Source organism: Chiloscyllium plagiosum, unplaced genomic scaffold (assembly GCF_037043375.1).
Source record: "Chiloscyllium plagiosum isolate Xiang-an unplaced genomic scaffold, Cpla_swu_hap1 HiC_scaffold_35, whole genome shotgun sequence".
Classification (NCBI taxonomy): domain Eukaryota; kingdom Metazoa; phylum Chordata; class Chondrichthyes; order Orectolobiformes; family Hemiscylliidae; genus Chiloscyllium; species Chiloscyllium plagiosum.
This window is the reverse complement of record NW_028270173.1, coordinates 65868823-65892182: the sequence shown is the minus strand read 5'-3', so window position 1 is coordinate 65892182 and position 23360 is coordinate 65868823. Positions and strand designations below refer to the sequence as shown.

At 43.8% G+C, this 23360-nt stretch overlaps 1 protein-coding gene across 1 annotated transcript in view; it reads right to left on the bottom strand.

The window, feature by feature from the left end:
- Positions 1-23360, bottom strand: part of LOC122541279 (complement C4-like) — a 327363-nt gene that overhangs the window by 69995 nt on the left and 234008 nt on the right. Inside the window, exons 29-30 of the mRNA XM_087979764.1 lie at positions 13842-14056; positions 2234-2395 (exon numbers count right to left, since the gene is read on the bottom strand). Coding sequence (XP_087835890.1) covers positions 2234-2395; positions 13842-14056 — 377 coding nt within the window. The remainder of the gene's footprint in view (positions 1-2233; positions 2396-13841; positions 14057-23360) is intronic.

Genomic DNA, 23360 nt, shown 5'->3' with positions numbered 1-23360 from the left:
TGCTCACTATTTGTGATACTTGCGTGATGATTCCTGGATCACTCTGCTCCAGCACTGAGCAGCATTTTCAGGTTTAAAAGATTGTAACCTCATTTATTTGTGATTCTTGCATTGTGACTCCTTGATCAATGCTCTTCTTCAGCATTGAGTAGCATTTTCAGGTTTAAAACATTGTAACCTTATCTATTCTTCCTGTCAAAATGTATACCCTCACATTTTCCCATATTATATATCTACTCCGTCATTTTTTGCTTGTTTACGTAAACTGTCTCTGTCACTCTTCCTGTCATCTTCCCTTCTTGTGTTCATGCTATTTTTTATGTCATCTACAATTTCGACAAAATTCCATTTTACTCTAATTCATATATAAAGTATAAATGATTGGGACCACAGCACAGATCGCTGTGGTGTGTTATAAGTTATATAGTTATAACAATAGTTATAAGTTGCAGTCCTGTTGCCCCTTTTACTCCCAACGTGGCTACTTCTATTAGCTATCAAGTCCTGTGTTCATATTACCCTTGAGTCCATGGGCTGTTACCTTATTGAGTCATGCTGTGTTGCACGTCATCAAATGCCTTTTCGCAATCAGAATGCACTACTTCCACAGAATGCTCTCCTTCATCCATACTGTTTCCTTCCTTCTCAAAGCACTGTAACAAGTTCATCAGGCTTCATTTCCCCTTTATGAAGCCATGTTAATTCTGCGTGATTTTATAATAGATACTAAGTACTTTCTTATTCCATTTTTTTGTTGCTGGTTCGAACTCAGGTTCATCTAAATGGGCAATACTCGCTGTTTGTTTTGTCTGAATATCTTTTTTTAATAACGGCATTATGTTCACAGTTTATCAATTCTCTAACAATTTTACAGAATCTAAGAATACTTGGAAGATTATTATCAGTGCACCCATTGCCTCAGTAGCTAAGTCATTCAACATCAGAGAAGGCAACCCATCATATCCTTCTAACATGTTCTCAACTGAAGATCGCTAATGAAGTTACATTTCTGGAATTCTGCACACTGACATTCACCTTTAATAATTTGCTAAACATTACTAGGAAAAGAAATTGTGATCCAGATGTAGGAGTTACAGCAACTCAACTAATGTTTTCAAATGTAAAGTTTCAGTACAGCAGGAGGACTTTCAATCATTATACATGTAGTAACTCCTGAAAACGGCAATAAAGTTCGTCCAAGTCCGACCTGCTCTTCCTCCAGCATCCTGTGATGTATTATCTCCAAACCCTCCAAACAGTAACCCACCCAGACCCATTTCCCTCTGACTAATGCGCCTAATGCTATGGACCAATTCACCTAACCTACACATACTTGGACTGTGGGAGGAAACTGGAGCACCCGAAGGAAACCCACGCAGACACAGGGAGAATGTGCAAATTCCACACAGACAAGGCTAGGATCGAACCTGGGACCCTGGTGCTGTGAGACAGCAGTGCTAACTACTGAGCCACCGTGCCATGCCCATGCAATGAAAAGGAGTGGGGGTAGCTGAATTCCTTGGCTGAACTCCAGTTGGCTGTGATTACTGTTGCTTAAATGGATAAAGGTAAAGTTCTTTGTCATGAGAAAAATTTCCTCCTTACCCTCATCTTCTTTGTTTTATCCCTATGCTGGAATTTATAACTTGTCAAGATGTTTCAGAGGGTGGATTGCATATGGAATGAATTTCCTAACGAAATGGCGGATGTGGGTACAATTACATCATTTAAAAATGATTTGGAGAGGCCGGTGTTGGACTGGGGTGTACAAAGTTAAAAATCACACAACACCAGGTTATAGTCCAACAGGTTTAATTGGAAGCACACTAGCTTTCGGAGTGCGCTCCTTCATCAGGTGGTATGGAGGGCTCAATCCTAACACAGAATTTATAGCAAAACTTTACAGTGTGATAACTGAAATTATGCATTGAAAAGACATTTGGAAAAGCACCTGAATAGGACCAGGATCTGGCAGGTGTAATTAGTTTAGTTTGGGATTATGTTCGGTATGCACTGATTGGACAGAAGGGTCTGTTTGCATGCTGTATGACTCTATATATAAAATATGTTGCTGAATGGATTGGGTTTTGTATGATTTCTTTCCCCATAGACCTATGATGCTCTAATATGTTATTATTTTGCACAGTGGAAAATGCATTTTGAAAGCAACGGAACATTATTGATGAAGAAGTTGACACATAAATTTCTGTGATTTTCCTAACTACAAACTTACCTTCAATTCTTTCTCGGTCAGAGCATTACGTCTGCGCAAATGAATCCTGTTCTCCATGGAGCTTCCAAAAACATTGAATTGAATTTGCATATTGATTTCTTCTTCCCTCTTCAGAAATGCAATGTGATATCGTGATAAACCTTCCAAGGCAATCACAGTGTCCTTCAATGAAGCAAAAACTGACTTTTAGATTCATGGAATTATTTCAGCATATGAAGGGCAAACATTTTCCCTGCATACTGACCGAGATTGCAATTCAGATATCAATTTATCGTATGGTTCCAATTTTACATTTCACAGGATAGTCATTGCAATGTCTTAGAAATGTTGATCATGGAAAATTGTCACTGTTTTTAAACATTATGGCAGATTTTCAACATCTTGCATCTGCCAGCACCCGGCCCATATCCCTCCAAACCCTTCCTATTCATATACCCATCCAAATGCCTCTTAAATGTTGCAATTGTACCAGCCACCACCACTTCCTCTGGCAGCTCATTCCATACACGTACCACCCACTGCGTGAAAAAGTTGCCATGTAGGTCTCTTTTATATCTTTCCCCTCTCACCCTAAACCTATGCCCTCTAGTTCTGGACACCCCGATCCCAGGGAAAAGACTTTGCCTATTTACCCTGTCCATGCCTCTCATAATTTTGTAAACCTCTATAAGGTCACCCCTCAGCCTCCGGCGCTCCAGGGAAAACAACCCCAGCCTGTTCAGCCTCTCCCTATAGCTCAAAAAAGATAGAGTGAAATTCGTTAAGTGTATTCAGGAAAGTTTCCTCAAGCAGTGGAGAGAGGCTCCTAATCGGGAGGGGGCAAAACTTGACCTACTCTTTGCAAACAGCGTGGGACAGGTGACAGAGGTGACAGTAGGGGAGCACTTTGGGACCAGTGACCATAGTTACGTTCATTTTAAAACAGTTATGGAGAGGGACAAAACCAGTCCACAGGTTCAAGTTCTAAATTGGGGAAAAACAAATTTTGATGGAATCAGACAGGAGCTTGCAGAGTTTAACTGGAGTAGTTTATATGCAGGCAAACGGACCTCCAGAAAGTGTGAGGGCTTGAAACATGAGACAATGTGAGTTCAAGGTCTGTATGTTCCTGTGAGGGTGGAAGACCAGGGGGGCAGGAATAGGGAACATTGGATGACAAGAGATATTGAGGCTTTGACCAGAAAAAAGGCATGGGTCAGATACAGGCTAGTAGGATCAAGGGGTTCCCTGGAAATACATAGTTTACTGCAGGACTTTACTGAAGAAGGAAATCAAGAGGGCAAAAAGCCAGCACGAGATAGTTTTTCTGAGAAGATTAGGGTGAACCCAAAGAGATTCTTTAAGTATATCAGAGGAAAAAGAATAGTTGGAGAAAGAATAGGATCCCTGAAGGACTAAATTGGACATACAAGGTTAAAAATCACACAACACCAGGTTATAGTCCAACAGGTTTAATTGGAAACACACTAGCTTTCGGAGCGACACTCCTTCATCAGGTGATAGTGGAGGGCTCGATCGTAACCCAGAAGGGTGGTAGACGTAGTCTATATGGATTTCAGTAAGGTCTTTGACATTGCCCCTCCCCCAAGTCCCTCCTCCCTACCTTTTATGTTAGCCTGTTTGGCACACTTTCCTCATTCCTGAAGAAGGGCTTATGCCCAAAATGTCGTTTCTCCTGCTCCTTGGATGCTGCCTGACCTGCTTCGCTTTTCCAGCAACACATTTTTCAGCTCTTTGACAGATAGGCTGCTCTGGAAGATTAGATCACATGGAATCCAGGGAGAGCTGGCAAATTGGATACACAATTGGCTTGACGGTAGGAAGCAGAGGGTAAGAGTGAAGGATGCTTGTCGGACTGGAGGCCTGTGACTAGTGGTGCGCCTCAGGAGCCCACTGCTGTTTGTTGTCTATATCAATGATTTGAATAAGAATGTACAGGGCGTGATTAGTATGTTTGAAGATGACATTAAAATAGACAGTACTGTGGACAATGAGACGTGGAAATTGCAGCAGGATTTTGATCAGCTGTAGAAGTGGGCTGAGAAATGTCAAATGGAGTTTAATATAGAAAAGTGTGAGGGTGTGAATTTTGGAAAGTCAAATCAAGGTAGGAGTTTCATGGTGAATGGTAGGGCCTTCAGGAGTGTAGTGGAACAGAGGGATCTTGGAATTCAGGTGCATGGTTCTCTGAAAGTGGAGTCAGGGCAGTGAAGAAGGCTTTTTGTACACCGACCTTCATCGGTCAGGGCATTGAGTATTGAAGTTATGTTGCAGATGTACAGGACATTGGTCAGGCCACACTTGGAACATTTTGTTCAGTTTTGGTCACCTTGCTCTAAGAAGGATGTTATCAAACTGGAAAGAGTGCAGAAGACATTTACAAGAATGTTGGCAGGACTCAAGGCTCTGAGTTATGGGGAGAGGTTAGATAAGCTAGGACTGTTTGTTTAGAGGATAGGAAACAAGGGGGATGCTGATACAAGTGTATAAGATCCTGAAAAGCAGGGAGAGGGTGAATGCACCAAGTCTTTTGACCAGCAGAAGTAGTTGAGGCGGGTACATTAACACCATTTAAAGGCGTTTGGACAAATACATAGATAGGAAAGGTTTAGAAAGATATGGGCCAAGTGCAAGGAAATGGGGTTAGCATGGATGGACATTTTGGTTGGGCTGATGGGCCTGTCTCCATGCTGTAGGATTCTTAGACTGTAAGGCAACTTGCCTATTGCACAGCGACACTCTTACACAGCTTTGAATGCTATGGCTAAAAACTAAACACGTAAGTTACACAAAAGCATCAACATGCGACTTCCAATAGTATCTGGTATTTCTGGTATCCATGCTAGCCACTAGAGAGATCCTGGAGACTGGTAAGTAGCTAATGTTGTTCCTCTGTTCAAGAAGGGAAATAGAGACAATCCAGGAAATAATAGACCAGTGAGTGTCTCATCGGTGGATTGGAAACTGTTGGAGGCAATTATTCAGTATAGGATTTGCATTCTTATAGAAAAGCAGGCCTAATTAGGGACAGTTAGCATGGGCTTTGTGTGGGGCAGGTCATGTCTTACTAACTTGACTAATGTTTCAAGGAGGTGCTGAAGGTGATCGATGATGGTCGAAGCAATCAATGTTATTTACATGGATTTTAGTAAGGCATTCAACGAGGTCCCTCAGGCAGACTCATTCAGAGCCAGGGAACTATAGATCAGTGAGCCTGACATTGGTGGTGGGCAAGTTGTTGAAAGGAATCATGAGGGACAGGATGTACATGTATTTGGAAAGACAAGGACTGATTAGGGATAATCGATATGGTGTTGTGTGTGGGGAAACATGTTTCACCAACCTGATTGAGTTTTTTGAGGAAGTAACAAAGTGGATTGATGAGGGCAGAGCAATAGATGTGATCTATATGGACTTCAGTAAGGCGTTCGACAAGGTTCCCCATGGGAGACTGGTTAGCAAAGTTAGATCTAATGGAATATAGGGAGAACTAGCCATTTGGATACAGAACTAGCTCAAAGGCAGAAGACAGAGGGTGGTGCTGGAAGATTGTTTTTCGGACTGGAGGCCTGTGACCAGTGGAGTGCCCCAAGGTTCGGTGCTGGGTCCACTACTTTTCGTTATCTATGTAAATCATTTGGATGTGAGCATAAGAGGTACAGTTAGTAAGTTTGCAGATGACACCAAAATTGGAGGTGTAGTGAAGAGTGAAGAAGGTTACCTCAGATTACGATGGGATCTTGATCAGATGGGCCAATGGGCTGAGAAGTGGCAGATGGAGTTTAAATTAGATAAATGTGAGGTGCTGCATTTTGGGAACGCAAACCTTAGCAGGACTTAAACACTTACTGCTAAGGTCCTAGAGAGTGTTGAAGAACAAGGAGACCTTGGGGTGTAGGTTCGGAGCTCCTTGAAAATGGAGTCGCAGGTAGATAGGATAGTGAAGAAGGCATTTGGAATGCTTTCCTTTATTGGTCAGAGTACTGAGTACAGGAGTTGGGAGGTCATGTTGTGGCTGTACAGGATATTGGTTAGGCCACTTTTGGTATACTGCGTGCAGTTCTGGTCTCCTTCCTTTCAGAAGGATGTTGTGAAACTTGAAAGGTTTCAGAAAAGATTGACAAGGATGTTGCCAGGGTTGGAGGATTTGAGCTATAGAGAGAGGTTGACTGGGCTAGGGCTGTTTTACCTGGAGCACCGGAGGCTGAGCGGTGACCTTATAGAGGTTTATAAAATTATTAGGGGTAAGGATAAGATAAATAGACAAGGTCTCTTCCCTGGAGTGAGGGAGTCCAGAACTAGAGGGCATAGGTTCAGAGTGAGAGGGGAAAGATATAAAAGAGACCTAAGGGACAACGTTTTCATGCAGAGGGTGGTGTGTGTGTGTGGAATGGGTTGCCAGAGGAAGTGGTGGAGGCTGGTACAACTGCAACATTTAAAAGGCATCTGAATGGGAATATGAATAGGAAGGGTTTGGAGGGATATAGGCTGGGTGCTGGCAGATGGGTCAAGATTGGGTTGTGATATCTAGTTGGCAGGGACAAGTTGGACCGAAGGGTCTGTTTCGTGCTGTACATCTCTATGACTCTATAATGTGTTTGTCACATCCTCAAAGAATTTAATAAGGTTTGTGAGTCATGACCTGCCCATCACAAAGCTGTGCTGACTATCACAAATCAAGTTATGGTTTTCCAAGTAATCATAAATCCTGTCTCCCAGAATCCTCTCCAATAGTTTGCCCACCACAGACATATGACCGACTGGTCCGTAATTCCCAGGATTGTCCCTATTCCCTTTCTTGACCAAGGGAATAATATTTGTTACCCTTCAATCATCTGGTGCTACTCCAGAGGACAGTTAGGACGTAAAGATCATCATCAAAGTCACAGCAATCTCTTCTCTCACTTCCTGTAGTAACCTTGGGTATATCCCGTTTGGCCCAGATGATTCATCTATCCTTAGGTTTTTCAAAATTTTCAGCACATCCTCCTTCCTAACATCAATGTGTTCTAGCATACCAGCCTGTTTCATGCTGTCCACAGAAATGTCAATGTCCTCTCAGTAATGAATACTGAAGCAAAGTATTGATTAAGGACCTCCCCTACCTCCTCCAACTCCAAGCACAATATCCCTCCACTATCCCTGATCAGCCCTACCCTCACACTGGCCATCCTCTTGTTTCTCACATAAGTGTAGAATGTCTTAGGGTTTTCATTAATTCTACCCACTAAATCTTTTGAATGCCTCCTGCTCGCTCTCCCAAATCCATTCTTCAGTTCCTTCCTGGCTACCTTGAAACTCTCTAAAGACCTTTCTAATCCTTGCTTCTTCAACCTTAAGTAAGTTTCCTTCTTCTTTTTGACTAGATGTTCCACATCCCTTGTCAACCAAGGTTCCTTCAACCTACCATCCCTTCATTGCCTCAGTGGGACAAACCTATCCAGCGCTAATCAGTAGGTACTTTCTCAAGTTAGACAAAAAAGAGAAAATGCTGGAAAATCTCAGCAGGTCTGGCAGCATCTGTAAGGAGAGAAAAGAGCTGACGTTTCGAGTCTAACTGACCCTTTGTCAAAGCCATGACAACAACCTTGTTACTTCTGCACCTTTCCAAACTCTGCCTCCCAATCTGCTCCTCCGTGTCCCTGTTGCTATTGTGAGGGGGTAGGGTTCTGTAGAAAACTCTCAATTAAGTGACTGCTCCTTTCCAGTTTCTGACTTCCACCCATGCTGCCTCTGAAGACAAACCCTCCTCGATGACCTCCTTTTTAGTAGCTGTGACACTATCGCTGATTAGCAATGCCATAGGTAGTGAACCTCTTTTATCTCCCCCATTCCTTTTGAAACATCTAAACCCCAGAACATCCAATAACCATTCCTGCCCCTGTGATATCCAGTTCTCCAGAATGGCCACAACATCATTGTTCCAAGAACTGATGCATGCTCTCTAAGTTCATCACTCTTATTCCAGATACTTCTTGCATTAAAATAGTCCCTCTTCAACACATCACACTGACTGCACCTTTGTCCTGTCAAGTGCCTATTCCACCTGAGAGACTCTCTGCATGCTGTATCTACCTGATCACTACCTACTCCATCAGCTGATCCATTGCTCCGTTTCCCACCCCCTGCCAATCTAGTTTACACCCTCCCAAAGAGTTCTAGCAAACTTCCTGCCCAGGTTATTGGTGGTACTCATCCTTCTTGTACAGGTCCCACCATCCTCAGAAGATATCCCAATGATCCACATTTCTGAAGCCCTCTCTCCTCCACCAGCCCTGCAGCCACATGTTCATCTGTACTCGCTCTCTGTTCCTAGCCTCACTAGCACGTGGCCCTGGTAGCGATCCTGAGATTACTACTCTGCTCGTCCTGCCTTTTAGCTTCCAATCTCATTCCCGATATTTTGTCTTCAATTCCTCCTCCCTTTCCCTACCTATGTCACTCTTACTGATGTGTACCACAGCTTCTGGCTGCTCTCCCTCCCCCTAAAGATTCTTTTCTGATACATTCATAAAAAGGAGTTGAAACGTTTGGTGCTGGAAAAGCACAGCAGGTCAGGCAGCATCCGCGGAGCAGGAGAATCGATGTTTTGAGCATAAGTCCTTCAACTGGAATAAGGCTGATGAAGGGCTTTTGCTCGAAACATCGACTCTCCTGCTCCTCGGATGCTGCCTGACCTGCTGTGCTTTTCCAGCAACACACTCTTCAACTCTGATCTCCAGCATCTGCAGCCCTCACTTTCACCTTATCCATTGAAAGGAGTAAACTTCTGAGCCAGAAAGTTTACTAACACTGTTAGGAAGAACTTAAACTATTTTGTCAGGTGCTGGTGCAGGACAGGTTCATTCAATAAAAGTGAAGCTATGTGACCTCACTTTTACTGTTCGGTGTACTATAGAAAGACAGATGAGATAAGGATGCAGATTGACAGGTTGAATTGTGATGTTCTTGTATTACAGAGACAGGGTTGAGGGACGGACAGGACTACCAACACAACATTTTGGGATCTAGGATCTTCAGGTGAGATAGAAGAAAGCATAAAAGAGGATATGGTGTCACATTATTAATGAAAGAATCAGTTCCCCGAATGAGAAGGGATGATATCTTTGAAGAGTTGTCAAATGAGGCTTTGTCCAATAGAGTTTAGAATGAAAAGGGGGCAGTGTTACTGTGAGGAATGTATTATAGGCTCCAAAACAGTCAGCAGGGAAAGGAAGAGAAGATACGTAGACAATTTACTGAATCATATTATCATAGAATTTACAGCACAGAGGGAGACCATTCCAAGCACTGTGTCTGTATGAACTGCCAAATGAGTCTCATTCTCCAGCTCTCTATCCATAGCCTTTGAAAATCGAATGTGTGAAGATAACAATAATGGTTCAGAAGGTGCAGGTTTCTTGACAAAGTATTCAGGATTGCTTTCTCTCCAAGCATGTAAATGGTCCTGCAAGGAACAATGCAGTACTGGACCAAATACTGGGGAACAAAGTTTGACATGCGTTTGAGGTGTGAGTGGTAGCGAACACAACGTAATATGTTTAAAATTAATTATGAGAAAGGGAAAAAAAGGGATTGGGAAAAAATTGGATTTTGGGAAGTTAGATTTTATTATAATTTGGGAAGATATTTCAAAGTAGATGAGAAGCAGTTACTTAATCTATAGCAGAACAGTAGGAGTGTTCAAACGTTGTTGAGGACAATATAGGTCAAATAAGTTCTTTTTAAGGTTAAATGTAGGAACAATAAGCCAATAGCCCTGGAGGTCTATAAACATTCAGGATCAGATTTTAAAGAAAGGAAAAGGGAGGTGTATAACAGGTATCAAAGGAGCAAATCTATGGCGTCCCAGTGAACTATATAGATGCACAAACACCATTATCCTCGATGAGGCCAATATCACCAGCATCAAGGCACTGCCCACCCATAATCAGCTACGATGGGCCGGGTGTATCATCCTTTTGACTGTCACGAGACCCCCCCCCCCCCCACCAAGCAGATGCTCTATTCCCAGCTTTAAAACAGTGGATGAGACCCAGGTAGACAAAGGAAGAGCTTCAGTGATAAACTCAAGAGTGGCATTCCCCTGACACCTGGGAATCACTGGCCCAAGACTGTTTAAAGCAGAAGAGGAGCATCTGGGAATATGTCAAACACATTGAGACTTGCCTTTGGAAAAAAGTGGAAGCCAGACAAAAACAGTGAAAGGAGCGCAATGCCACATCAATTTCCCTGCCCATCCCTTCCCACAACAACCTTCTGTAAGTCTAACAGAGCTTACGATAGCCACCAATGGACGCATCCTGAGGGTAGAGGAGAATCACCCATGTCTGTGAGGGAAAGCCAATGACAATGATGTTTTGTGCACAGGGGAAGCTTGCCAAAGCAATTAGGAGATCGAAACGAGGACATTTAACCAACATTGGTGAGCAAGATGTGAATTAGGGAGAATCCCAAAATCTTCCACAAGTGTATTAAGGGGAAGAGAAAAAAACAGGGAAACAGTGGGACTAGGGGGCAAATCTGTGGCTTGAAGCAGAGGGCATTTGTCAGTTATTAAATAAGGACTTCACATCAGCCTTCATTCAGGGGAAGGTGGATTTGCGAAGATAGACTGTGAGGGTTCTTGAGCAGGTTTAATAGTGAGTGGGGAGGTACTAGAATTTTTAGTGCATTTAAAATTGGATAATCCCAGGTCTGGATGAGTTAGATGCCAGAATGCTGTGGGAGATGAGGGAAGAAATCCCATTGGTCCCAATCCAGAGCTTTCAAACATCTCTAGCCACAGGGGCAGTACCAGAGGACTGGAGTACAGCTAACATGGTTCCACTCATCACGATGTGTGATAAAGGCAAAGCAAGGTCTTCCAGACTGGGGTGAGTCTCCTATCAGTGCAGGGCTAAATATTGGAGCAAGTTTGGAAGGGCAGGCTTAATTTCCATTTAGAGAAGTGAGGTTTGATCAGCAATGCTTAGCATAGCTTTGTTGGGGGTGGGCAGGGGTTGGGGCATGGTGGCCATAGTTTACAAACGGCACAGTGGCTCAGTGTTTAACACTGCTGCCTCACAGCGCCAGGGTCCCAGGTTCAATTCCTGCCTCAGGCAAATGTCTGTGTGGAGTTTGCATACTCCCCCCCCCGTGTCTGCATGGGTTTCCTCCTGGTGCTCTGGTTTCCTCCCACAATCCAAAGATGTGCAGGTTAGATGAATTGGCCTAGCTAAATTGCCCATAGTGTTAGGTGCATTAGTCAGAGGGAAATGGGTCTGGGTGGGTTACTCTTCGGAGGGTGGGTGTGGACTTGCTAGGCCAAATGGCCTGTTTCCACACCATAGGGAATCTAATCTAAGCCTCAATGAAGTGACAGAGTGTGGAGATGAGGGTTGTGCAGTTGATGTAGTGCATATGGATTTCAGCAAAGCTTTTGACAAGGTCCCACATGGGAAACTGATAAAGGTCAAGGCTGTGGGGTCCAAGGTCATACAACAAGTTCATAGAATCCCCTAGTGTGGAAACAGGCCATTTGGCCCAACAAGTCTGCACTAACTCTCCAAAGAGTATCCCATCCAGATCCATTCCCTATTACATTTACATTTCCTCTGACTCATGCACTTAAACTACACAAGCCTGAACACTATGGGACAATTTAGCATGGCCAATTCACCTAACTTGTATATGTTTGGACTGTGGGAGGAAACCGGAGCATCCAGAGGAAATCTGCACAGTCACGGGGAGAGTGTGCAAACTCCACATAGACAGGTAGTCACCTGAGGCTGGAATCGAACCCGGGGCCCTGGTGCGGTGAGGCAGCAGTGCTAACCACTGAGCCACTGTGTCGCCCAGTTGGATCCAAAGTTACAGATTGGTCAAAGGGGCAGGTCGGTGGCATATGGAATGTTAACCCTGATAAGTGTAGGTGATGCAATCGGGAAGAACAAACAGGAAGACCAATCATCTCGGAGAAGGTGAGGACCGCAGGTGTTGGAGATCAGAGTCGAAGAGTGTGGTGTTGGAAAAGCACAGCCAGCCAGGCAGCATCCGAGGAGCTGGAGAATCGACGTTTCAAACATAAGGGCTACATCAGAAATGAAGTTCTTTCTGATGAAGAGCTTACACTTGAAATGTTGATTCTCCTGCTCCTCGGATGCTGCCTGACCGTCTGTGCTTTTCCAGCACCACACTCTTCGACGAGGAAGAAAACTCATCCAGTAAATGGCAGGATGTTAGGAAGGACAGAGGAACAGTATCATCTTGGGGTGCTTGTGCACAGATACCTGGACATGGCATGGCAGCTTAAAAGGACAGTTAAGAAAGCAGACAGCCGAACAGTTGTGCAGGGCTTTGGCTTGGCCACAACTGGAATACAGTGTGCAGTTCCCTCCTTCCCACTGTGGAGTGTGTGTGGGCGACGTCCACTAGGTTGTTATCTGGGTTAACACATTTCAACTCTGTGATCAAGTTGGGTTGTTTTCTTTGGAGTAGAGAAGGTTGAGGGGAGTCCTTACTGGGGTGAGGCTTCTGGATTACGAGGGGTGGAGGTAAGATAAATAGAAAGAAGCCACCTCCCTTTAGCAAAAGGTCCATTAGCGAGGGGATATATGTTTAAGGTGAAAGTCTTAGATGGAATTTCAGCAAAGAAAAGACACCCAGAAGATGGTGGGAATCTGGAATGCGTTGCCCGGGACATTAGTTGAGATGGATAACCTGAAAACATTTAAAACGTAGTTGGATGAGCACTTGAACTGCAATAGCATTCAAGATTATGGGCTTATAGCTAGCATGTGAGACAAATGCATATTTAGTGTGTTTTTTGTGGTCTTGGACTCAGTAGAATGAAGTGCTCCTTCCATGCTGCAGAATTCCCTGAGTCTATGTTACTGGAGCAGGGAACACTGACTGGGGACATGATGTCATCTCGAAAATTACAAGAAGAATAGGTAGAGTTGATAAATTGAAAGTATCCAACAGGAGATTTAAAGAGGATCTGAGGAACCTTATTTGTTTTGCGTCAAACCTGTGGTGAGAGTGTGGGAGAGGCAGAATCCCTGATAACATCGAAGAAGTATTTAGGTGGGCATTTGTGATGCCAAAGCATACAAGGCTCTGGGCCTACTGCTGACAAATGTGATTAGAATGGCTTGAGTCTTACCTCTTGTGGGCACAGATATGATTTTCTGAAGGGCCTCTTCCACTGCCAGAGCACTCCATAATGCCGACTTTCAACCATTTTATGACAGGTTTGTGAATGTTGCAGAAACAGATAGGTTTCAAGGACAGTGCCGAAAGATAAACTGATGCAGAGCCATAAAGCGTTTAGGAATTTAGTTGCCAATTGTTGTCAAGATACCCAGTTATGCATCAGTTTATTAAGGATCAACATTTTCAAAGAATTAAAATTTGTGCCAATGCATTAACCATGCAGATAAAAAAAATCAATGTCCAATTTGATTGCAAACAGTAACAACTAACTGTTATTAATATTAACAGCCATGGAAATATTTCAATGCCTGTTATTAACATTAACAGCCATGGAAATATCTCAATGCCTGTTATTAACGTTAACAGCCATGGGAATACCTGAATGCCTGTCAGTAGGAAGTCAAGCATTTACCTGTGTCGATTGAAATCCACCACCATAGTTTTGTTGCTGAGTTAGCCATCTCACAATTGGTGCTGCATAGTCAATGTCATTCCTTGACAATGCCTGAAGTAAGGCATACGCAGTGGTTTCCACGGTTATAGCTGAAGCCTGTGCTGTTTCAACTGAATACAGGTTCTCACTCTCCAACAATGTTTTGTCAGCTTCCCAGTAACGAACATCAGAATCTGTCATTTGGAAAAAGGAATTAGCTGAGCATAAAGTTGACATGACAAGGATTTTATTTTGCATTTGACCAACAGAACAATGGTTTTGCTGGTGAAGACCTCATCACTGATGTCTACAACATTTCCTCTGCTTCCAGCTCAGTGATGGGTCCTTTTGGTTGAAAAAAAGAGGCACCTTTGAATTGAAAGGATCCAGGATGAGCTTTAGGTTCTCATCAGACTATGCTACAATTTTTACAAGATGTTAAGAACGTAGGAGTAGATGAAGCAATTCATAGCCTCCCTCTGGATGATCTTCTCACTCCCCTCCTGAGGGAGTATCAGTGAAACTAGCTTTCACACAGTTCAAATCATTTCACACAATATCAAGAAATGATTGCATGTTCTAGATACTGCAAATGCCAGGGATCCTTGCAGCGTTCCACCAACTGTACTGAAACACTATGGTCCAAGGTTAACCACATCCATGGTAAATGTTTTCCAGTAGATTTTTAACACTTGTAATACTTACATTTAGCGAGAAAGATGGAAAATTGCTCAGGTATGACCTCTCTCCCAACAATCAGACAAATCAACCTGGACAATTGCGACCTCATCAATCTATTTTCACACGATAGTAAAGTGGTGGAAGGTGTGGACGACAGTGCTGTCAATCAACACTTGCTCAACGACAACACACTGTTACTAATGCTCAGTTTATTTTTTTGTCTTGCACACGTTTCTCATGACCACCTTCAGCATTTGGTGTAAATATAAACAGAGAAATTGAATTTGAAAAGGAAGGAAAGTGCAACTGTCACTTATATCAAGGCAGCCTCTGATCGAATGTGGCATTAAGCAGCTGAATAGAAACTCGAGTCAGGAGCAATCAGTGGTTGAAGTCATGTCTTCACTTAAAGGAAAGAGGATATGTCAATGTCCATTGAGTGTTGTCCAGTATCTCGCAGAATTCATGACTTTTCAGATAGTGGAGTGAACTATGAAAAATCATGGCTGAAAATCTGTAGCTGGAAAAACGCAGCAGGTCAGGCAGCATCCAAGGAACAGGAGAATCGACGTTTCAGGCATAAGAAGAAGGGCTTATGCCCGAAACGTCGATTCTCCTGTTCCTTGGATGGTGCCTGACCTGCTGCGCTTTTCCAGCAACACATTTTAAGCTCTGATCTCCAGTATCTGCAGTTCTCACTTTCTCCCCTATGAAAAATCATGCCCAGACTTGGACAAGTATCAAGCTGGGCCTGATAAAGGATAAGTACCATTTGCACCACACAATGCTAAACAGCAATCAGTTCCAACCGAAGAGAAAGTGACGATCATATCGCAACATTCAATGTCATCACCATAACATTATCTCTACTTTTGTTTTTAAGTGTGCACTTAGGATCCAAACCATATTAGGCTACGGGCCAAGTATTGGAAATGAGGATCGAATAATTGGTGCTTATTTTTGACTGGTGCAGAATCCATGAGCTTAAGAACCAATTTCTTCTGTATTGTAGACTACTATGATGCTACTGCTAGAAACCATAGCACCGGGGTGGCATGGTGGATCAGTGGTTGGCACTGCAGCCTCACAGGGACCTAGGTTTGATACCAGCCTCGGGCAACTGTTTGTGTGGAGTTTGCACATTCTCCCCGTGTCTGCATGGGTGCTTCAGTTTCCTCCCACATTCCAAAGTTGTACTGGTTAGGTGGATTGGCCATGCTAAATTGCCCATAGATTAGATTAGATTAGATTACAGTGTGGAAACAGGCCCTTCGGCCCAACAAGTCCACACCAACCTGCCGAAGCACAACCCACCCTTACCCCTTACCTACCACTACGGGCAATTTAGCATGGCCAATTCACCTGACCTGCACATCTTTGGACTGTGGGAGGAAACCGGAGCACCCGGAGGAAACCCACGCAGACACAGGGAGAACGTGCAAACTCCACACAGTCAGTCACCTGAGGCGGGAATTGAACCCGGGTCTCTGGCGCTGTGAGGCAGCAGTGCTAACCACTGTGCCACCGTGTCGCCCAATCACCAATCACATAGTTCTATAATCAATGTGGCTGGAACCATAGATCAGAGAGAATGGGTTCTATAGCACTTAACCAGTTTTAGATTTCTCAGTCCCTGTTGACCACGTAGAAAGTACAAGTCTGGAAGTCAACGAAATACTCTTCAATTGCCTGGGTGAGTGTGGCTCCCATAATGCTCATGAGAATTGACAGCAATGCAGTCAAAACATCCCATTGCTCGATGTCAACTCTTACACAACAAACAGAAATATAGGAAAACAAGTAGATCATTCAGCCCTTTAAGCCTATTCCACCATTCAATGAGATTACCAACTGAACTGTGGCCTACTTCCATACGGCTGTGGCCTACTTCCATACGGCCATTGGTCTACAACCCTCAATGTCTTTGCCTCACCAAAAAAAATCACTTTCAGATTTAAAATTAACAATTGATCTATCATCAACTGCTTAAAAGCGGATGCTGGAATCTGAAACCAAAAGAGAAAATGCTGAAAAATCTCAGCAGGTCTGGCAGTATCTGTAAGGAGAGAAAAGAGTTGACATTTCGAGTCTAACTCACCCTTTGTCAAAGCTAAAAAAAAGTAGGGAAATAGGGAGGTATTTATATGAGGCTGAGAGAAGGAGAGTCATGGCTCCAGAAGCAAAGGTAGCAATAACGAGGTGATAATGACAGTGCACAGAGAGATGAAAGGGAGGTTAGGAGCAGGGAATGACCAAGGCCAGTGCTGTGTGACAAACTTTGTGGGGGATGGGAGAAGCAGAGGCAAAATGCAAAACAGGTAGAGGGGTAGCAAAGGGGGAAGACGAGAGGGAAAAAGGTGATGAGAGAGTGGGGAGTGAGAGAAAGAGAGACAATCAAGAAATAAGAGGTGCAGAAAAAATATATTAAAAAAATAAATAAAATAAATGAAATAAAATTACGGAGCAAAATGAAAACAGAGGGGTCAAGATGGGATAATCATCTGAAGTTGTTGAATTCAATGCTAAGACCGGCTGTATCATCAACTGCTGTTTGTGAAAGGGAGTTACAAATATACAGTGCACCAACTCACCAAACCCCTTCCACAGTACAGTACCTTATAATCGTGAAACCCCTCCCACCCAGAGAGAAGTAAAGAGGTGCTCCAGAATGTGCATGCTCCCTGACAAAACCAGCACCATCCTGATGTGGAACAGTGTCACCATGACTTCATTTTCACTGAGTAAATATAATGAATCTCCCTTCTGAGCAGTTCAATCCACACAACATTCATTGTGGCTGTTCAAGGGGCAAATTTTCCTTCACCTTGTCAATAGTAATTAAGGATTGATAGTTCATGCTGGTCCCACAAGCGACATCAATAACATTTCCATTAATTTTAAAAATTATAATGACAACATACTATTAATATTAATTGATTATAACAGTTCTCTGACTTCATAATGTCTCAAATACATTCCCCGCTCCCCTCACTGATTTGATGTGCAATCATGATTACGATATACAAAGAAGAGCCAACTAACTGACAATTAACAATTAACAATTAACCTATCAATGTGAAACTGTTCAAAGATTGGATATCAGCTAACTTCTGGGATTATTCATCAGAAGGCATTTCCAACATCAATTTGAGGGATGGGTTATGGAGGTCAAGTCACGGTTTCATCTGCAATTTAGGCTGTAGGTTTGATATCCAGATGTTTCATTACCTGGCTAGGTAACATCATCAGTGGCGACCTCCAAGTGAAGCGAAGCTGTTGTCTCCTGCTTTCTATTTATATCTTTCTCCTGGATGGGGTTCCTGGGATTTGTGGTGATGTCATTTCCTGTTCATTTTCTGAGGGGTTGATAGATGGTATCTAGATCTATGTGTTTGTTTATGGCGTTGTGGTTGGAGTGCCAGGCCTCAAGGAATTCTCTGGCATGTCTTTGCTTAGCCTGTCCCAGGATAGATGTGTTGTCCCAGTTGAACTGGTGTTTTTTTTCCATCCGTGTGTAGGGCTACAAGGGAGAGAGGGTTGTGTCTTTTTGTGGCTAGCTGGTGTTCGTGTATCCTGGTGGCTAACTTTCTTCCTGTTTGTCCTACGTAGTGTTTGTGGCAGTCCTTGCGTGGAAATTTGTAGTTGACATTGGTCTTGTCCATGGGTTGTACTGGGTCTTTTAAATTTGTTAGTTTTTGTTTGAGAGTGTTGGTGGGTTTGTGTGTTACTAGGATTCCGAGGGGTCTTAGTATCTGGCTGTCATTTCTGAAACTTCTTTGATGTATGGTAAGGTGGTTAGGGTTTCTGGCTGTGTTTGGTCTACTTGTCGTGGTTTGTTCTTGAGGAATCTGCGGACTGTATTTTTTGAGTATCCGTTCTTCTTGAATATGTTGTATACGTGGTTCTCCTCTGTTTTCCAAAGTTCGTCTGTGCTGCAGTGTGAGGTGGCTCGTTGGAATAGTGTTCTGATACAGCTTTGTGTGTGTGTGTTGGGATGGTTGCTGGTGTAGTTAAGTACTTGGTCAGTGTTTGTCGGTTTTCTGTATACGCAGAACCTGAGCTACAAACCTTCACAAACCTTGCAAAAATTCATCCGCAATTCTACACCAACATCAGTGCAATGCCATTTTAGAACTACCATGTATACAATCCACAAAATGCTGCACTCAAGCCAATCCCATTTTTTCACACCCTGAACTATGATCTGATCCCTTCCTTCCCTCCTTTGTATGCTTTCTTTCAGGCCTGAAGATTTCTACAGTACAAAGTTCTGCCCGTCCTATTATAGGAATGTGGCAGGACAGGCTGCTCAAAATGATGGATGTATGCAAAATGGACAATAAATGAGGCACGCAGGGGAACTGAGACAAACCTTGGCCAACAGTGTCTCTGCTCAGACTCGAGGATAAACATGCTGCAGAATCCAGACAGGCTGCAGCTACAGACAGACATTTTGCCATTGTCCCATCAGCTGCAGACAACACTTGGATTTGAATAGAATGGAATTGACCTGAATGACATCCCGAGGACAATGGGAATCATCCACTTGTTTGCCAGACACAGGGGTGCCCCACACCCTTACTTGGAGAGGGCCATGTGCCCCCAACACCTCCAGGAATGAATGCTTAGGGGCCACCCCGCCATCAACATGTCAGCACCTGGATGTTTGAACCCTGATCGATTCATTGGTGGACATTGAGGACCCTCCCAAAGGACACAAAGACTTATAAATATAAGATTCACCACAACACCATCCTCAGGTGTGGTACCTGGAGACCAACCACCAAGGAGAAAAGACACCCATGGGGACACTGGGAGAAGACCAGATGATCATCGCCACGTGGATCAAGGCCAAGATCTAGTGTGAGATTAGATTAGATTCCCTACAGTGTGGAAACAGGCCCTTTGGCCCCACAAGTTCACACCAACTTTCCAAAGAGTAACCCACCCAGACCCATTTCCCTCTGACTAATACACCTAACACTACGGGCAATTTAGCATGGCCAATTCACCTGACCTGCACATTTTTGGACTGTGGGAGGAAACCGGAGCACCCGGAGGAAACCCACGCAGACACGGGGAGAATGTGCAAACTCCACACAGTCAGTCACCTGAGGCTGGAATTGAATCTTTACCCAGGTGCTGTGAGGCAGCAGTGCTAACCACTGAGCCACTGTGCTGCCCCACTGTGGTGGTATGTGATCATCCAGAGGTCAGCTAAAGCAAAAGATATTTGATTAGATTTATAGTGCAAATTGTTATATTGTAGAGTATTTTAGTATTATATTTATAATTGTGTTAAGTAAATAAATATTATTATTAAGAGTAAACTCATGGTTTCTTTGCTGAAACACATTGTGTGGCAGGCGCAACAGAAGGATGTTATGGACTGAGAGAGGGTTAGAAGAGATTTATCCGAATCCTGCCGGGTATGGAAGGTTTGTGTTATAAAGCTAGGCTGGATCAGTTGGGACTTATCTCACTAGAGCAAAGTGCAGGTTGAGAGGTGATCATATAAAGTTTTATAAGATCGTGAGGGGTACAGATCTTATACACAGAGAGTAGCTTGTGTGTGGAATGAACTTCCTGAGGAAGTGATGGATGCTGGCAGAGTTACAATGCTTACAAGACACTTAGACAAATCTATAAATAGGAAAGGCTTGGAGGGATATGGGTCCGGAAGAGGCAGTTGGGACTAGTTTAGTTTGGGATTATGTTCAGCATGGACTGGTTGGACCGAAAGATTTTTCAAGCTGTATAACTGTATGACTATGACTCTGTAACATTTGCCGACAAAATAATGGAAAGAGTACAGTTCCATAAGGAGTACAAAAGCAGAGTCACCTTATTATTTTATACTCCACCACAGGATGAGTGAAGGTCACTCTGCATGTAGTACAGACTTCAACTTTGCATCTCAAATCTCCATGGGAACCGAACAATTTTGCATCCATCATTGTCACCTTTCTTGATAAATTGAACCACATGATCTGTTCTCCAACCCTCTGACCCCTCCCCATGTGACCAGAGTGGAATTAAATAATTGGATCAGGGCCCTGAGATTTTCTCCCTCGTGTTCCACAGCAGTCTTGGAAACAACTCACCCGGGCATGAGGATTTGTTCACTTATAAACCAGCCAAAAACTTCCATTCCACATTACCCTCACAGTGCACCTTCCCAATTTATAGACTTAAATCCTCCTCTTCCAAGGGAAGACAGATCTGACATACTCGTTTACTGTACCAATGCCCTTCAGCTCCCAAGATGGATCCTCCATCCCATCTACCCTCCGCCTCAGTTTCTAATCGGCCCTACCCTTTCCTTGGCTAATCTCTTCAGCTTGATGTAGAATATTTTGGGATTCTCTCTAATCTTGGACACCAGCAGGCCACTGTTGGAATATTGCGTGCAATTCTGGCCTCCTTCCTATCAGAAAGATGTTGTGAAACGTGAAAGGGTTCAGAAAATATTCACAAGAATGTTGCCAGGGTGGGAGGATCTGAGCTATAGGGAGAGGTGGAACAGGCTGGGACTGTTTTCCCTGGAGCGTCGGAGGCTGAGGGGTGACCTTATAGAGGTTTATAAAATTATGAGGGGCATGGATAGGGTAAATAGACAAAGTTCCTGAAGAAGGGCTTATGCCCGAAACGTCGATTCTCCTGTTTCCTGGATGCTGCCTGACCTGCTGCGCTGTTCCAGCAACACATTTTCAGCTCTAAATAGACAAAGTCTTTTCCCTGGGGTGGGGGAGTCCAGAACTAGAGGGCATAGGTTTAGGGTGAGAGGGGAAAGATATAAAAGAGACCTAAGGGGCAACTTTTTCACGCAGAGGGTGGTACGTGTATGGAATGAGCTGCCAGAGGAAGTGGTGGAGGCTGGTACAATTGCAACATTTAAGAGGCATTTGTATGGGTATATGAATAGGAAGGGTTTGGAGGGATATGGACCGGGTGCTGGCAGGTGGGACTAGATTGGGTTGGGATATCTGGTCGGCATGGACGGGTTTGACCGAAGGGTCTGTTTCCGTGCTGTACATCTCTATGACTCTATGACTCTATGACCAGCATTTCTTCATGCTTCATATGTGTACTCTCCTGGTCCTCCATTCATTTGCTCCCTTTGCAAGTGTCATATGCATGTGCTGAGCATTCCTAGAGATCCAGGATTCTCTGGGCTTGTTGACTGTAAATTTCACCCGAAGTGACCTTTATCCATTCCAGTTCCTTTTCTGAACACCTCCTATTATTCTGCTGTGGATTCACCTTCAAGCAACTATTCCCAGACTACTTTACCCAGATCCTGCCTTATTTTAATAAAATATGCCTTACCCTATCCAAAGTCCTTTTGTTACAGATCGCCTTTTTCCTTTACCATTAGAAATCTAAAGCCTATGTTGTCCTGGTCTTTTTCAATAAAGTGCTATGCCTTGCCGTCTCAAACAGCTGCCCAACGTTGTTCCCCAGAAACAGGTCCAGCACTGTACTGTCCCTTGTAAGATCATTTACAAGCTGATGTAAAACAGAAATCTTCAACACATTTAAAGAATTATTCCGCACGTCAAACTTTGATGCTATGTCAATCAACATTGTGGCAGTTGAAACTGCCAAAGATATTTTTTTGTTATTCATTCACAGGCTGAGGGCATCACTGTCAAGGCCAGCATTTATTGCCCAGGGGGGCAGTTAAGAGTCAACTACATTCCTGTGGGTCTGAAGTCACATGGAGGCCAGACCAGTAAGGATGGCAGTTTCCTTCCCTAAAGGACATTGGTGAATCAAATGGGTTTTTCCAACAATTGATTCACAGTCATCATTAGACCCTTAATTCCAGATTATACCATCGGCCGTGGCAGGATTTGAACCCAGGTCCCCAGCACATGACCTGCATCTCTGGATTAACAGCCCAGCGATAATGCCACTAGGCCAACACCTCCCTGCTTTATTAGCTTCTCACCCTCAGTGAATTGTTCATTTACCTTCTTTTCAAATGCCCACTCACTGTTTACAAGCTGTTAGCTTAAATTCCTCACAATAATATTAACAAATCCTCACGCAAGGAGTTATCTCCCTGCACCTCCCTCGATCACAAACAGTGTGAGTGTAAGAGTGAGAGAGAAAGAGGCACAGGGTGAGCGCATGAGAGAGTGAGAGAGACAAACGATGAGCGTGAGTGAAAGAAATTGAGAGGGGGTGAACATGAGTGAAAAAGAGAGAGAAAGAGGGAGAGACAGAGCGTGAGCGAGATAGAGCATGACAATGAGTTAGAGAGAAATAGGCAGAGGGTGAACGCATGAGAGAGAGAGAGCATGAGTGAAAGCACGAGGGATGGGTGAGCATTATTGAGAGAGACAGAGACAGAGGATGAGCATGAGTGTGAAAGAGAGAGAGACAGAGCCCTGAGAAGTCAGAGCATGAGTGTGAGTGCGAGAATGTAAGAGACAGAATGTGAGCATGTGAGTGAGTGAAAGAGAGAGAGAGAGAGAGAGAGAGAGAGCATGGATATGAAAGCAAGAGAGACAGCGTGAGTGAGAGAGAGAGAAATAGAGGTTGACTGTGACAGAGAGAGAGTGAGCGTTTGAAAGACAGACTGTGAGTGAAGGCGAGAGAGGGAGAGATGGAGTGTGAGTGCAAGAGAGAGAGAGAGACACAGAAAGGGTGAAGATGAGTGAGAGACAGACAGAGGGTGAGCACATGCGTGTGGCATAGACAGAGCATCAGCATGAGTGGGAGTGAGATAATGAGTGTGAATATGGGAGTGAGAGAGAGAGACAGCGAGAGCATGAGTGAGAGAGCAACAGACAAAGGGTGAGCATGAGT